The sequence below is a fragment of the Callorhinchus milii genome, unplaced genomic scaffold, assembly GCF_018977255.1.
Source record: "Callorhinchus milii isolate IMCB2004 unplaced genomic scaffold, IMCB_Cmil_1.0 Scaffold18, whole genome shotgun sequence".
NCBI classification, from domain to species: domain Eukaryota; kingdom Metazoa; phylum Chordata; class Chondrichthyes; order Chimaeriformes; family Callorhinchidae; genus Callorhinchus; species Callorhinchus milii.
In genome coordinates this window covers 3,868,793-3,885,081 of record NW_024704759.1, presented here as the reverse complement: position 1 = coordinate 3,885,081, position 16,289 = coordinate 3,868,793, and the positions used below count along the sequence as shown (strand labels likewise).

The window sequence follows — 16,289 nt, the reverse complement described above, 5'->3', positions numbered from 1 at the left end:
TGTTGTTCACTGATCACACCGACTGTCTCTAAGGCTTCGGTGACCATTTTCCTGTGGCAATATCAATAGTTTATTCCCATTGTGCTGGGTCAGAACTGTGACCTGGCCACACATAAATTCAATGCTCACTATCTCCCTTTCCCCCCTTTCCATCCCCATTCAGAGGCTTTGTGTAAACAGTGGTTCCTTCCCAGTCTCCTGTGCCTATTTACACAGCACCGAGTGGGAGCGAACTGACTTTGAGTTCAAATGTTGATGCATGAAGGACCCATGTATCACACATTAATGTTACTGCACAAAAAACCCTGCCATCTACAGTCACACCTCACTGTTGAAATGGAACAAAAGGACTTCCTCCAAAAAATAGGGATAGCATTTTTTTATTAAATTACATCCAGCTTCAGCTCAAAGTGTTGACCTTGACAGCATTAATCACTGCATTTGTGACATTAATCACAAAGAGCTTCAGATACTTCAAACCCCAAGGTTATGGAACCTTATTCCTTCTAATCCATTTTAGAGTAACACTCAGCACGCAGAGCTTTGAAGCATGCTAATGAATGCAACTGCACTGTTTTCGCTAGATCAGAGGTTGTCTTTCCTCTGGGATGAAGGTTTCTGAAGCTCGCGGATTGTTGCATCCTTTGGTTTTGTGTCTCTTGAGCATTTATGAAACAGAGAAGATAAGAATGTTTCTCCCAGTCGGTGTTGGTTATAAAAGTGTGGAAATCTCCAATTCTGTACCACCTCAAATTTTAAGACATGACGGTCTCAAGGGGCCAAGACAAGGTGGAATTGTCAGCCTCAACTCAGGACAAATTGTGCTTGGCTGCAATGCCCCACTGCAGGCCGCCAGCACTCACTGACACACTTCACACATGAAAAACACTTGATTGAGGCACTGAGGAGCGCCAAGGGGATCTCTTAAGCCAGAGTTCAGTGGAAGGAAAAGGGAGTCTTCGAAGATGAGAAAAAAGTTCCTCCAAAACAAAGATTTGCATCAGGCATTCTGTAATTAGGCATTACGATCCATTTAGTACAGGCGATAAAAGTATGCATCAGAGAACTGACTGCACTCGGCAAAGGGAACAATATTTCATTACTTCATCTTACTTCCAATAAACCCCAATCGCTGCGCTTTTCTGATTTTTCTGCCACAATTAAAATTAAACTTTAACGCGAACGTTTCTAGTTAATAAAGATAACGGCACAGAAAGAAATCATTCCTCGCCTGCTCCACAATGATAATTCACACAGCGTCTTTCGCCTAAGGTGAACCACTCAAAGCACTTCATAAAGACATTCGGTGGGGAGAGGGGGGAGTGATCAACAGGCAGAAAAAGTAATTCTTAGAGGCTTGAGTGAGCAGGATGTCAGTTCAAATTCACTGAAGTCTGGTTTTGTGATAGGAGTCCGCTGGAGCTAAATTGCTTTTTTTCCTGCAGCGTTCAAAGGTACAACAAAATGTTGCCTTCATTTAGCACCCTTCACGCAGGATAGCATCTCGCAGCTTCGCAGTGTGATGTGCGGGGTTCTGACAATTAAACAATCAGAAAGTTATCCTGGTCTTTGACATTATTTTGTTTATTCCGTCTTGTGTTAATATTTTGACCTATTTTTGCTTGAACAGCAGTGCAGCTGAGGTTGGAGGAAAAGAGGTGTGGATTGGTTCTGATCCCACAGTGCAGGGTGATTTTAATTAACACCAGAGGAGGTACAGCCATTCAAGCCCGAGTTGTTTCAGCTTCAACTGCATATGTTAATTCAGCTCTCCTTCCAAGTTAATCTCGGCAGATAAATCACCGTGGACAGGGAATCCTCCCACTCAGCTCCTGTTAATCCTGCAAACCAACGGCCTAACGGGTAGGTGGTCTTAGCTGGATAAGCAGCAGGAAAGCTTGCCAGACAGTGATATCAATGGCAAGCTATGTGGTTTTAGCTAGTTAGACTCCTGCAGTTACCCCAACACACACACTGGGCTCCACAAGCCTTGGCTCTTGTGCCAACTCCTAATACTTTCTATAATTAAGTAAGCAGGGTGCGTCCCTCCAGTTCAACAATCTATCTCTGGGATTTCCATGTGTAGGTGGGATGCACGGATTGGTTTGGATACTCTTAAGCATGTTGATGGGTTTCCGCTTGTGTCAGACATCCGCCTGACCAAAAAAAAATGTTAAAAGCATTTACAATTTTGATCAAATAATAATCTTTCGCAACCCAGTAGAGCGCACAAAACGCCTCTCAGACAATGGATGGCAATTACAGAGACAGCATATTTGCAGGCAAACGTGGCAGACCATTTGCACGTATAAAGGCCCTCCAAACAGCCTGTGAAGTGACGGACCAATTTATAGCGGATTGTTGACCAGCGCACTGAGAGACTGATCTGACGGATTCAGTTCTTCTACGTTGGTGAAACGGTTGCTATTTTTTTTTCCATCTGAATAATTTCCCAGTAAAACAACTGCAACTTCTTAAGAAACCACCTAATTAAAACCTAATTCAAGAATCCTTCACTAATCTTGAGATTTTCAAAAATGTAATGAGATGGAACCAAAAAAGTAATGAAATGGAACCTTTTAATGAGGCGACGTGTGATTAAACTCGTTTAAAAAAAATCTTATGAATCATTCAGACCATCCTTAGAAAATTCAAATGATTTGTTCTGTGCCCACACAATAACCTGTAAAGGATTTTCCATTTGAAACAGGCCTTTTTTTTAAATATAAAGTCAGCAGATTGGTCCACCCTCCACCTCCCCCCCCACACGCACACACAAGCGTGCGAATAATTTCCACTCTGGATTTAACAAAAGGTGTAAATATGCAGCGATCTCAAGATACGTCTAGAGCTCGCTACCCATTATCCAACAGCTGATAGCATTTTTTAAAATATATCCCTCAATTGATATTCCCACGTATGTATGTAATGCACACAAATGCCACCAACTCGTTACTTTATACACAAAACACGTAGTTAACCCACTTTACAGTATATTCTGTGCAGCGCTCTGAGGCGTCTCAATGGCATGATAAGGCGCTATAAGGAACGCAAGGATTATTATTATGATGATTATTGCTTCCGTCAAGTGCAGCGTGTTACTCATTAAGCGCTCAGGGTTCTGGTTTGTGACGTGTAAATCGAGGCAAAGGCAGGGATATCAGAACCATATGCGATTCCAGACACATAGCAAAGGAGCAGTCTTGCAGGGTGGGGAAACTGCTATCTTCGCAATAATTTCAAATGCACAGAGCCAGCATTTGAGGTCACCCGAGGACACATTTCAGGGCAGACAGCAGAAGGGCAATTCCTTTCACAGAGGGCAATTAACATTGGAGCTACCAGGAAAGGCGTGGTTGAGATCAGGATTCCAGGACCCATTTGAGAAACAGCTTGACATGAGGCAGGGAGGGTGGGTCTTCTGGAAGGACGAGACTAAATTCTTTAAAAGAAACCAGATTCCAAATTCAGCCTGAATATATTTTTCATAATTCTGAACATTTTAAAGCTAAAATGGTCTTACAGGCTCTGCAAACATTGCGATGTAGAAACAGCACCAATTACTGCCTTGAACGCTGCTTTAAGGACATTTACATAGACAGTTTTGTGAAAAAATGTTTGGGTTTTGTATCCCGTTTGATTTTTTTTAACATTGAGTAGAATGCGCCAGTAACAGTCACGATAATCCTGCAGCACAGCCATCAGCTTTACAGGCATGTTATTACCATAAGAGTTTCAAGATGCTCAGAAAGGCATTTTGCACTAAAACGTGGAATAGGATATTTTTCAGTGGAATTGTACTGTAAAGCGATTCTATTTTGTTTTAGAGGCGAATGCGGCATTCGATTTACGTGCTGCAATGTCCCACAAACAGCCATGACCAATTTTATCTCGGAGAGTGTTGGCCAGGGCACTGGGAGAAACTCCCTTTTCTTTTCGAGTCGTGCCACGGGATCTTTAATGTCCGGCTGAACATCAGGGCTGAGGGGACCCCGGTTTAACATCTCATCCGAGGAACGACACCTGACAATACTGTGCACCCACAGCACTCTACTGGGGTCAGCTGAGTATGTGAGTTCAATGTCCTGACATGGGGCTTGAACCCACAACCTGCAGGCTGATACCCTAACAGACCTGTATCCTTACAGCCTTGCCTCACGATCAATCGAGAGCGCGGCAGTGCGGGATGGAGTTTTCTGAGGAAACCCCATTAAAAACGTGAGCTTAATAACTACCATTGCATTGGCAAAGATTTTTTTTCCCCCGTGTTGGTGGAAAACCCATCGTGAGTTGGGCTTCACTGAAGAAAGACTTAAATGAGCGTCACACCGGAGAAACTCCGCAAGTCCATAGGCAAAGCTTTTAATTAACGAGTGTCAGCAAAGAGGGCAAGATTGACGGGCTCCCAGCAGCAGTGGTGTGTTAAGCACAATTTATTCGTCACAGAAAATGCAGAACGATTTTCATTTAAGTTTGCTCTCAGCGTTTCTCAACAATGCCGACACTCTTCTCCTGCGGGGGACAGACCACCCACTGTGCCAGCTCTTAAGCTGTTCCCCCTCGTGTCGTCCACCTCCCCCCTCCCCATCAAGAGCTCGGAAACCCAAGCAACAAGCAGTCAATGGCATGATTTTGTCTGCCGTAATCTGTCTTTGTTTTATCTTTGCCTCCGTTTCTCAAAATCCTTTCACCTTGTGCCCTACCCTCCCCACTCAAATCCCTCCCAAACACTACCTTTGCCTCTCTGACATTCAGCCACCTATGCCCCCCCGCCCCCCCCCCTACTCACTCCACACCGACTGCATAAAGCATTGAGACATTATGCACAGAGCAATGGCTCATTGTTGTCATTCTAATGTGTGGCAAGGTCACACACAGCCCAGGGACAGGTTAACTAAACTTTGGAACACACTTAATGCATCTCCTCGATGTCAATCTGATTGTCTCTATCAGTGAACTGAGCGATGGGGAAATCAAATGCTGCAAGTAATGGGAGAAAAAATAAGGGCAAGATGCTGATACACTGCTACGTTCCGTGCTGTATCCAGCGGAGGTGCACTGCTAATAAAACGTCACGCCTCTTTGAAAACCAACTCTATTGATTGTACACTGGAGGGAAACTTTAATTAACCACAGGTTCAGCAAACTGAGCACACTGCACAAACTCCACTATCACTGTATCCTGGCTCGGTTGGTAACACTCTCGCCTCTGGATCAGAAGGTTGTGGGTTCAAGCCCCACAATGACACATGAGCATTTACTCTAGGCTGACACTGCAGTGTTGAAATCCTTTACACGAGACATGAAACCAAGTCTGCTGCTTGCTCAGGCGTACATTAGAAACCCCGTGGCAACATTTGGGAAGAGAAGCTACTTTCTCCCGGCATCCCAGCCAACAATCAATCGTCTGGTTAAAATTGCTCAATTTGTCTTTGGGTTGTTCTTTAGTTTCAACGTCTAAGGCTAGGAGAAATTTAAGGCCTGTGTTCAGGTAGATGATAATACTCGTATTTCCAATTATTCTCTTCCCTTACCTCAACCCTGGTCCGTCCACCCACGCCTCACTTTCTGAAACAAAGATCAATATTTGGCCAAAACTGAGACAGGAAATGGATCAACGGTATAACGTTACATGGGTTAGTGCCAGGATACTAGGGTTCTATCAAAAGTGCCCTGCATATGGGCAGATAATAATGTACTTTAAAAGGTTAATGACTTTGAAATACGGTACTTTATGTAACCCAATAAATTCAAGCTAATGCTTTGTGCTGTGCTACAGCCATAATCTATAATTAATCAGTCTTAAACGCTTCATACAGTATGTGCTTAAATCATTTGCATAGTTGAAACTTACAACCACACGCATATACACTGTTTCTACATATCTACATTCCCTAATAGTCATGCAGAAATATTACTGTTATTCTGAACTTTATGACAGCAACTTGCATTTATATGCACCTCAAAGATTTACTTAGTGGGAGCCTGAAATGGGGTGGGTCAGAAGGTGGTTGAAGGTTAAGAGATAGGTTTTGTAAAAAGAGAGGGATAAAGAGAGAGACAGTTTTTAATGACTGCTAGACAATTTCAGCTGGGTACAAAAAATCTAACTTTGGAATACAGTACCTTATGTAACCCAACCAATTCAGGATAATGCTCTCTCTTTCCCTCTCTCTCTGTCCGTCTCTCAACCCGAGATCTTTCGATCTTGCAAAGGACTCGAATGCCAATGGAGAGGACGCAGACAGATCAAACTCAATCCGCAGAAGAGTCGAGGGCAGACATGTGTATTCTTGATATCTTTAGTTTGAGCGTACATACTTTTCTTTTTAGAGAGGGGAAGCCGACTTATTCTCCTTGGGGTGGGGTGGGGTGTGTGGGGGGAGGTAAGCAGGGTCTCCTTGGAGCTAAATTGGATCCAAGGCAACGGAATGTCGGAATCGGGCCAGCCGTCTGTTTCGGGTTTGGTAGTCGGGTTCCTGAGCCAGCTGGGTCCATGGTATTCCAGGGCACTGCTGATGGCAGCACAGGACTATAGCTCATTGGCAGGACTTGGAAGAACAGACCAGTCACAGTGGAGCAGGAAATCAACCCACTTCAGCTCCTGTTAACCCTGCAAACCAAAGCCCTAACGGGCAGGATGGTTCTAGCTGGACAAACAGAAGGAAAGCTTGCTTACTTCAACCTCCTCACTCGCACGGACGGTAAAGCTAAAATGACAAAACAGGGAACGTTCACAATTTGGCAATTCACCACTTGCTCGTGGTGGAATTGACCACTTTACCCACTTGTGCCCATTTCTCTCACCTCCACTTCGCACTCGTAGTCTGTGCCATCCAACAAGGTTATCTTGCAGGGCATGTTCTTTGGTTTTTTGGACCCCTTCAATGGAGATTTGGGGGTTTTGCCCGGCGTCGTCCTTTCTGATGTCCTGTCGTCATCCGTTTCCCCAGTTTCCTGTTCCTCAATTACTTTTGGAAAAGCTTCTGGTTTTTTATCTTTCTCAGCATCCTGTCAGGCAAAGGAGATAGATATTGAAGGAAACCCCTTCTTAAGCTCACGGTACAATACCTTACTTTGCAGCTCACAGCAAATTACCAGCTTCCAAATTAAGGCTGAATTTAATGATAATAATGCTTCCATTTCATAGATCGCCTTATCACGTCAACACGTCTCAAAGTTTTCTGTAAAGTGGAGGAAGTGCATATTTGTAGGCAAACTTTCCACACACTGCTGCACAATTTTTAGTCTGGATTCAGTTCGCGGTAACAGTAATAACAATAGCAATCAATAACAATATAATCCTTGCATAGCTCCTTGTGCGTCCAAAGGACTGCCTCAAAGTGCTTCACGGGAGTTTACCGCAAAGTGTAGTGTCCGTGTAATTTTGTAGGTGGACTGGATGTTTGCATTGCTACCTGTGCGTGTGAGTGTGAGCGTGTGTGTGTCCTGCCTGCAATGTAAATTGCACCATCAAGAGTATCTAAGTTGCGCAGAGAAGCCAAGCCTACTTGTGGCTGCTCAGTAAAGCCCCAAAGTCCCTTCAGGCGCTGCCCTCACCTGCTCCTGTTTGCCGCTGTCCAGTCGATGCTCTTTGCTGGCTGCTATCTCCTGGTTCGGTTGTTCGTCCAGAGCATTCTTCAACTCAGAATCCATGGCGGATTCAGTTGTCATAGTTACAAATTATTCTGTGTAAGTGGAGGGTGGGGGAGGAAGAAGGAGAGAGGGGAAGAAAATCATCACATACTAAGTATAAGATGAAAGGCAACTTGAAAAAGCTACAGAGCAGAAAAAAAAAGAACAGCAATATTTCGAGCATAAAAATGAGACAATTGGCTGTTCGACTTTCAACCCTGCCAGTATTTTCTATCCTTTATTAGAAAAATGGTGTCATAATAAATTTCCCATCACATACTGGATAAAAGAAACGAGGCGCGCTAAATAAAAGAATCACTTACTCCTGAAAAGAAATTACGTCGTCGTGTTTTGCCCGTGAATGCTAAAGCTCAGGAAGTTAGCGGCAAATGCTCTCGAAACTGGATTGTGTTGCAGCAACTGCAACTGGTGAAAATGTTTTTTTTGGGGGGGAACATTTTATGATACGTTACATCAATTACATTCTACATTTTTGTTGCACAGGGAAAAAAAAAGCGGTGCAGTGTTCTGCTTCACTTAAGGATCGCAAAAACAACAACTTGAATTATTAAACCTCTCACATCGACACTGTAATCCGCATGAAACCGACCACCTGCTCTCTCGACCCCATCCCTGGAGTCCTGTAGCTCAGTGGTTAGAGCACTCGCTTTGCAAGCGAGAGATCTGAGTTCAATTCCAGGCAGAGGGCGAAACCTTGGGCAAGTTTCCTTACTCCACACAGAGCCTAATAATAATCCCTCCAAAAACCAAAACAATAATAAATTGGTCATTTTCAATCTACGACTGTTTGTGGGACATTGCTGTGCGCAATTGGCTGCCGCGTTCGCCACAATATACAGTCAATTCACTTTACAGTGTGTTCTGTGAAGCGCTTTGGGACGTCCTCCTGACGTGAAAAGCGCTATATCAAATGCAAGGATTATTATTATTATTATTATCCCTACCCCTCTCCTTACCTCCCAGCTCCACCTCCTTGCCCCTCTACTCACAGACATCATAAACCTCTCCCTGTCCACTGGTACTGTTCCCACCCCATTAAAAACCGCCATCATCACTCCTATCCTTAAAAAATCCTCCCTGGATCCACCTCTGCTCTCAAACTACCGCCCCATCTCCAACCTCCTTTTCCTCTCCAAGTTCCTGGAACGAGTTGTTGCTTCCCAGCTTTGCTCCTTCCTCTCCCACCACTCCCTTCACAAACCCCTCCAATTGGGTTTCCGTGCCGCCCACAGCACAGAAACAGCTCTGGTCAAAGTGACAAATGACATTCTGTCCATCTGCGACCAGGGCTCCCTCTGCCTCCTCATCCTCCTTGACCTCTCTGCTGCCTTTGACACCGTTGCCCACTCTATCCTCAACCATCGCCTTTCCTCTTACCTCAAACTTCACAGCTCTGTCCTTGACTGGTTCAGATCATACCTCTCACACCACCGCCACTTCATCTCCACAAATGGTTTCTCCTCTATCCCCCGCACCGTCTCGTGCGGCGTTCCTCAGGGCTCTGTCCTTGGTCCCCTCCTCTTCAATATCTATATGCTCCCTCTTGGTGACATCATCCACAGACATGGGGTCAACTTCTACATGTATGCGGATGACACCCAACTGTACCTCTCTGCCTCCATCCTTGACTCCAGGACCACTGCTGTCCTGACAAAATGTCTATTGGACATCAAGTCCTGGATGAGAGCTAACTTTCTTCAGTTGAACGTCAACAAGACCGAGGATCTCCTGATTGGCTCCCGTCAGCGCCTCCTCACCTCAGGTGCTGACATTATCACCATCCATGGTTGCATCCGCCACCTTACTAAGTCAGTCCAGAACCTTGGGGTCTTGTTTGACCCTCAACTATCCTTTCTACCCCAGCCTGCTTCACATCCCCCGCCTCGCCCCACTATTGGCGGGCGAGCCTTCTGCCACTCTGCCCCCACCCTCTGGAACTCCATCCCACAGTCCCTGCGCCTCGCCCCGTCCCTTGCCTCCTTCAAGACCCATCTCAAGACCCTCCTCTTCAACCGTGCTTTCGACCTCCCTGCTTTCCTCCCTGCCCTCTACCCTCCCCGATCCCGACCCCCAGCTCGGGACCGAAACCCTGTCTATCCAACACCTTGGGACGTCCTCCCGACGTAAAAGGCGCTTTACAAATGTAATGTTGTTTTAATATAGCGCCCTTCACGTGGGGTAGCGTCTCGGAGCGCTTGACAGTGACCCCAAATCAGGGTGTGAGGGAGCGGGAGAGACAAAAAGCAAAGCATCGGTTTCGAGGCTAGCTTTTTAAAAAAGATATCGTTAATTAAGTATGAGTTTTGGAAGGGTAGGGGGAGAGGGTGTGACCGAAAGCCAGGTTTTCCACAGATCCTAAAATTTAAGAACTCTTTAAGAACAGTTTCTACGCATCGTTAAATCTTAAATCACAACAAAAAGAAAGTAAGGAAGAGATGGAACTCCGGGTCCCTGAGCGTGAGGGCACATCTGTGGTTCATTCCGATCAGAATCAGGTTCATTCAAATCAGAAATTCGGTGTAAGCTCGGGATCTTTTGGTTTGTCAACTACATTTTTAACCCACGATTTTACAAGGACCTTCACAGAACCGTAGAAATCTACAGCACAGAAGACAACCATTCGACCCATCCCCAACCCTCTCACCATTCAGTCAAAGAGAACAACCACAAAATTATAATAATAATATCACTCAATCCACGACTGTTTGTGGGACACTGCTGTGTGCAATTGGCTGCCGCGTTTTGTCCACAAAATACAGTCAATTCCTTTGCACAGTGTCTTCATTTTCCTTTATTCTGTGAAGCGCCTTGAGGTGTCTCAACGACGTGATAAGGCGCTATATCAAATGCAAGGATTATTATCATTATTATTATTCCACAAGCCGTAATGTGGTTTTTCTTCCCTCTCTGCTGACCTGATGCATGTTGAGAGGATCGTTTCATGCCATTACCCTGACTGACTGCTTGACTGCTCTGGTTTATTTAATGTGCGGCATTAATGCAGCTCATGTGATTGCAAGGCAGTTAGGTTTAAAAACCCGGTGTGCTGCTGGAGTGATTGCAACTCATTGCCGCCTCCAGGAATTTTCCACAGCTTTTAAGCATGCTACTCTCTGCTCTGTCCTCCTGCACACTGTTCGGGCCAGAACCCTTCAATAACCTCTGCAAGATTACTGTGAGCACAGAGGGCAGTGGGGCGGGGATGAGGAGTTGATTGACCGAAGCCATGGTCAAAGAGAACAACAACAACAATTTAGATTTAAATCGCGCCTTTCACATCAGAAGGATACTGGGACACTGCTGTGTCCAATTGGCTGCCCCATTTCGCCCACAAAACAGACTGTCAATTCACTTTACAGTATATTAAGTGAAGCCTTTGAGACGTCTCGAAGACATGATAAGGCGCTATATCAAATGCAAGGATTATTATTATTAATATTATAATGCAAACCGATTTACACAACTGACTGGCTAGAGCTGCTCCGATTGGATCTGGTTTCATTCATTTAATTAGATTATTTAATTTATAATTTAATTAGATTGGTTTCGCCTACACTCAATCCACTTTATAATATGTCCTGTGAAGCACTTCGAGATGTCTCAATGACGTGATAAGGTGCTATATCAAACACAAGGATTATTATTATTTTCCATCTCATATTTATGCCCTCTCATGTTGGACTCACCAACAAGTGTGAACAGCCCATTAAGGTCCACCATATCGATTGGTCTCAATCCCTTAGAATACCTCCATCGGGTCCCCTCTCGATCGCCTCATCTCCAGAGAGATAAGCTCCAACCTGTCTTTCTTGATATCAGTATCCCTTCATCCCTGGTAACATCCAGTCAATCTACACTGCGCTCCCTCCAATGCTGCAAATCTCCTTCAAGCATGGTCTGAAAATGGGGAAGGAGGGGGCAAAGCCGAGGGATTGAGGGAGAGAACTCCAAGGTTTTGGGGCTGAAAGCATGGCTACTGATGATGGAGCAAGGGGGATGAGGGACAAGCAGGAGGCCGGAGCCAGCCGAGCAGAGACGGCAGGTAGGGCAGTGGGAAGTAAGCAGGTCGGTGAGTTAGGGAGGTGCCAGGGCGTGAAGGGATTTGTAGACGATATATGTATACGCAGTGTGTGGACAATGTGCATATACTTAGCATATAAATGTGTGCGTGTGTCATGCGCATACAGTGTATCTATGGTGAGTATATACCGTGTGCATATGTGTATGTGTACATAGCCTATAAATGTGTGTGTAGTATATATTAGTGTGTGCAATGTGTATATAGTATATACTGGGTTTTTATAAGTGCCTGACGCAAAACAACTAGGCCCCTTTCTCTCTTTGCTCAGCGGTGTCAAAATTCATCCGAGGCCCAAACGGAATCATACTTGACAGTTTAATACAACACCAAATAAAGTCCATGAGTTTGAGTGGACGGCAGAATGTAAACACCCAGGAGCCAACCACATGGTTATTATCAGTGAGTTTCAGATTGATTCTTAGAATGCCCAACAACACTAAAAGCCGCACATAGGACTCAGTCACCAAATCCAGCAAAAGAAAACGGGACTCGGTTTCATATCTACTATTGGTTTGGATTTGTGCCGAAGCAGCAATATTGTACTGTGTGTTGCTGTCTTAATTGGGGCTATCATTGAGGTGTATTAACCTTACCATTGCAACTCCTTTTGTGGTCTCAATTGTTGCACTGCAGGTTAGAATTTCTGTCAACTTCAATGTACTGTGGTCAACTGTGTTATCCTGGTAACTGAACGCACATCACTCTGACCCACGGGAACTCCTCCCGGAAGCAAACTATTTCCAGAGAGGGATTTCCACGGTCGACAAGAATTCCAACGAGATCCTTCAAGGAAACTTGTTCAGAAATAGCCCAAATCAGACCTCACAGCAATCTGAATCAACACACTACATATAATTACTCATTGAGTTGATAATAAGATAGTAATCCTTCTATCTGATATACCGCCCTTCACGTCAGAAAGTCTCAAAGCGCTTCATATGATGTACGGTACATGACTATGCATTTTGTAGGTTAAAGTAGCAGCCAATTGGTGCACAAACAGCCTAGAAGTGTATGATCAATTTCTATCTGGGGGATTGTTGGCAAGAACATCGGGAGAAACTCCCTTTTCTTTTCAAGTCATGCCACAGGATCTTCAACGTCTACGTGTAGGACCTCACTGTAGTGGCTCATCTGAAGGATAGCGTTTAAAACAATGAGGCTCTTCCCCCAGCAATGCATTGGTAGAGTCAGCCGAGATGTGTAAGTTTAAAATTCCAACATGAGGCTTGAACCCACAACATCCTGACTTAAGAGACGAGACTACTGCCAACTGAGTTAGGCTGACACCACACACACACACACACACACACTGCCTTGACATGAGGAGCCTTAAGCAACTTTGGCCGCTGAAAGCTGAGAGTTACCTCTTCGCTCTGAATGATTTCCATCAAATACTCGTCGCAGCATTAATTATTTATTGACCTAAAATGCGCACCGTAAAAAGGTTAGATCGACATTTAGCAAGAATAAAACATTTAGTAAAGGTAGGTTCGAACTTATAGAGCTAGTCAAACAGTGCACTAAAAAAAATCACCCTCATTCATGTCTATATATTTACATTCTATCTGTACCCTGAAGCTCTGTCATTGTGAGATCCAAAAAAGAATTATTCTCCTTTAAACACATTGACAAAGGCGATTTCCTGAAGGAATCATGGCGGGGGGGGGGGTCTACTATGGGCTGAAATTAAAGTTAGCAATCTCTAAAGCTATATCTTTAATAGTGAGAAATCCAGTTATTATGGGATAACAGAAGAAATTTTTTTATTTTTAACCATCAGCATTAAGTCCTCAGTGACTCTGACAGAATATTTACGATTTCATTAAGATCCTCGTTTCTGATTTTTATGCCCTCGGCCTGAGGTGGGTAACACTTAAAAACCTGGTGTTCTGTGCTTTGCTTATCACTTGAGCAAATGGTAATGAATAAACCCCAGCTTCCGGTAAACCACGTCAAGCACTTTCTCACACACACACACACACACACATACACACACACATCACGCACACAGAGCATGTGGATTCCAAACACACTAGTGCATTATAATGATTTTCTACTAAACTCCAGAAGATGCTCCCTGCAAACGACCTTAAGAAACATTGACTTTGAAAATCGCATTCAGCACACTAAAAAAACTGTACGCCTGAGTTTCTTAAACCAGGATCAGGAGGGGGAAACAAAACCCTTAAGCCATAAATGCGATGCTCAGCCTTGCTGCGAGGCGATTAGTTTTCAGTGCTCAGTGATGAAATACTTTGTGAAAAAACTGGAATTGGTTCAATTTGTGGACATTTTGCTTTTGTGTAATAGTGATATATTTTGACCTATCAGAATAATAATGGTCGCTCTTGATATAGAGTCTTTTCATGTTGTCGAAACATAATAAAGACCTTCACAGGATTTACCTTCACTGAGCCAGGCTGACACCACAACTGTAGAAAGTAGAATGGTGTGTACGATGCATTCTTTGACACTGACACAAATTGTTAAAGACAGGCTTCAGAGCAGCCTTTTTCCTGTGCGAGCTTCTCAGTATCATGCACTGCCCAGGAGTAAGTCGCGAGTTCATTGTTTCCACAGCCTGGCTCAGTGGTAGTGGCTCACTCCCACCTCTCGTCGGAACATAGTGGTTTTAGCCCCAAGTCGGGAATTGGTTTCACATAATCATAAACACGTCAATGCTGTGTTGGGGTGGGTAGTCGCACTGTTGGAGATGCCGGCCTTCGGATGAGATATCAAACTGAGGTCCGTCCCATTTACCTGCTCAGGTGGATGTTAAAGATCCCATAGCACTACTCGAAAACAGAAGGGAGTTTCTCTCTCCTGGTGTCCTGGCCAACAAATCCCCCCCCAAAATAAAATTGCTCGCTCACTCCATGGCTGTTTGTGGGAATGTTACTCTGCGCAAATTGGCTGCCATATTTCGTCCATAAAACACACAGTCAATCCACTTTACAGCTCAGTGGTTAGACCACTTGCCTCGCAAGCGCAAGACCTGAATTTGAATCCCAAGCCGGGCGAAATGTTGGGCACGTTTCCTTACTCCGCACGCCTCTGTTTACCTAGCAGTAAGTAGGAACCCGTTTGTTAGTCGATTGGCGGATCGCATTCCGGGGTTAATAATTCCTTCAAAATTTTTAATAACAACAATAAATTGATTACTTCAATTCACGACTGTCTGTGGGACGCTGCTGTGCACAATTGGCCGCCGCGTTTCGCCCACAAAATATACAGTCAATTGATTTTACAGTATATTCTGTGAAGCACTTTGAGACGTCTCGAAGATGTGATCAGGCGCTATATCAAATGCAAGGATTATTATTATTATTATTATCCTGTGAAGCGTTTTGAGACGTCTCCACAACGTGAGAAGCCCAGTATCAAATCCAAGAATTATTATTCTAATATTGTTATGATGATGATAGTGCTCTCCAGACCAACGATTCCCATGGGAAAGCCCAACAGGCTCACTAAACAGGAGCGAGGAAGGAAACTGCATGCAAAATGTGCTTCGACAGACAGTGACAGCATGACATTGGCAAAGGATCTGAAAGCAGCTCTTCCCACTCCACCCACTTAGTCAGGGAAGGCCTAAAATGCAGGGGGAAGAAAATACAAGGCAAAGAAATACATTGAAACGATTGACATGCTGTTACCAGTACAATGAGTTAACATCTCACTGGTGCGGGCAGGTACAGGCCTGCTTAATTCCATCCTGCTTGGTTTAGTTCAGGTCGTGCTGTCAGACATTAGCTTTTAACACAGTTTTACCAGTCTCTTTATGTGAAGCTGTGTCGATTCTCCAGCAGATCATGTAGCAAACGTGGTGGGAATGTCAGATACTCTAATAATTTTAATAATAATAATGATAATCCTTGCCTTTTGCCTTTCAGGTCAAGAGAACATGTCAAAGCATTTTCCAGGATTTACGGTAACCTGCAACGACTACATGCTGTATAGGTTGAACCCGGTGCCCATTTCCTCACAGCAATATCCTGTAAACAGCCAAGAAGTGAATGACTAATTTTAGTTTTGGGAGAAACTCCCTTCTCATTTTAAGTTGGGCCATGGGATCTTCAATGACCACCTGAACAGGCAGACTAGAGCATTGAGATATTCTCCTCCCGTGATAGACGCTATACCCAACGCAAGGATTATTTATTATTCATGCTGCTATCTCAGACTCCCTTGGTATCAAGATGCTGACAAAGCATTACAGTGAGCTTGCTGATGCATCGTTGTAACATAGAGCTGCAATATCTAATCAGTACATGCCGATGGCAAATTAGTTAAATTTTCTGGAACACTTCACTTACACGAGTCATAGCCAAGCAACAATAATCGCCTTGTGTGCTTTGAACAGCAAAAAATAATGTTTAAAACGTAAAGTCTATTTTCCATTCTTATTCCTGTCAACTAACAACAACAAATTACATTTGTCTAACTCCTTTCACGTTGGGAGGACGTCCCAAGGCACAGGACAGTCAGGGGTTTGGACCCGAGCAGGTTTGAGAGATGGGCAAAACATCCCACTAAAATGTTGCAATGG

At 44.3% G+C, this 16,289-nt stretch overlaps 1 protein-coding gene across 5 annotated transcripts in view; it reads right to left on the bottom strand.

Annotated features, from left to right (window-relative positions):
* Positions 1–6,757: 6,757 nt before the first annotated feature.
* LOC121850384 (band 4.1-like protein 1) overlaps positions 6,758–16,289 on the bottom strand; it is a 56,968-nt gene continuing 47,436 nt past the window's right edge. For all 5 annotated transcript variants that reach the window (XM_042341896.1, XM_042341899.1, XM_042341898.1 and 2 more), the window contains exons 2-3: positions 7,561–7,688; positions 6,758–7,011 (exon numbers count right to left, since the gene is read on the bottom strand). In XM_042341896.1, coding sequence (XP_042197830.1) covers positions 6,781–7,011; positions 7,561–7,674 — 345 coding nt within the window. In that variant the 5' untranslated portion in view covers positions 7,675–7,688 and the 3' untranslated portion in view covers positions 6,758–6,780. The remainder of the gene's footprint in view (positions 7,012–7,560; positions 7,689–16,289) is intronic.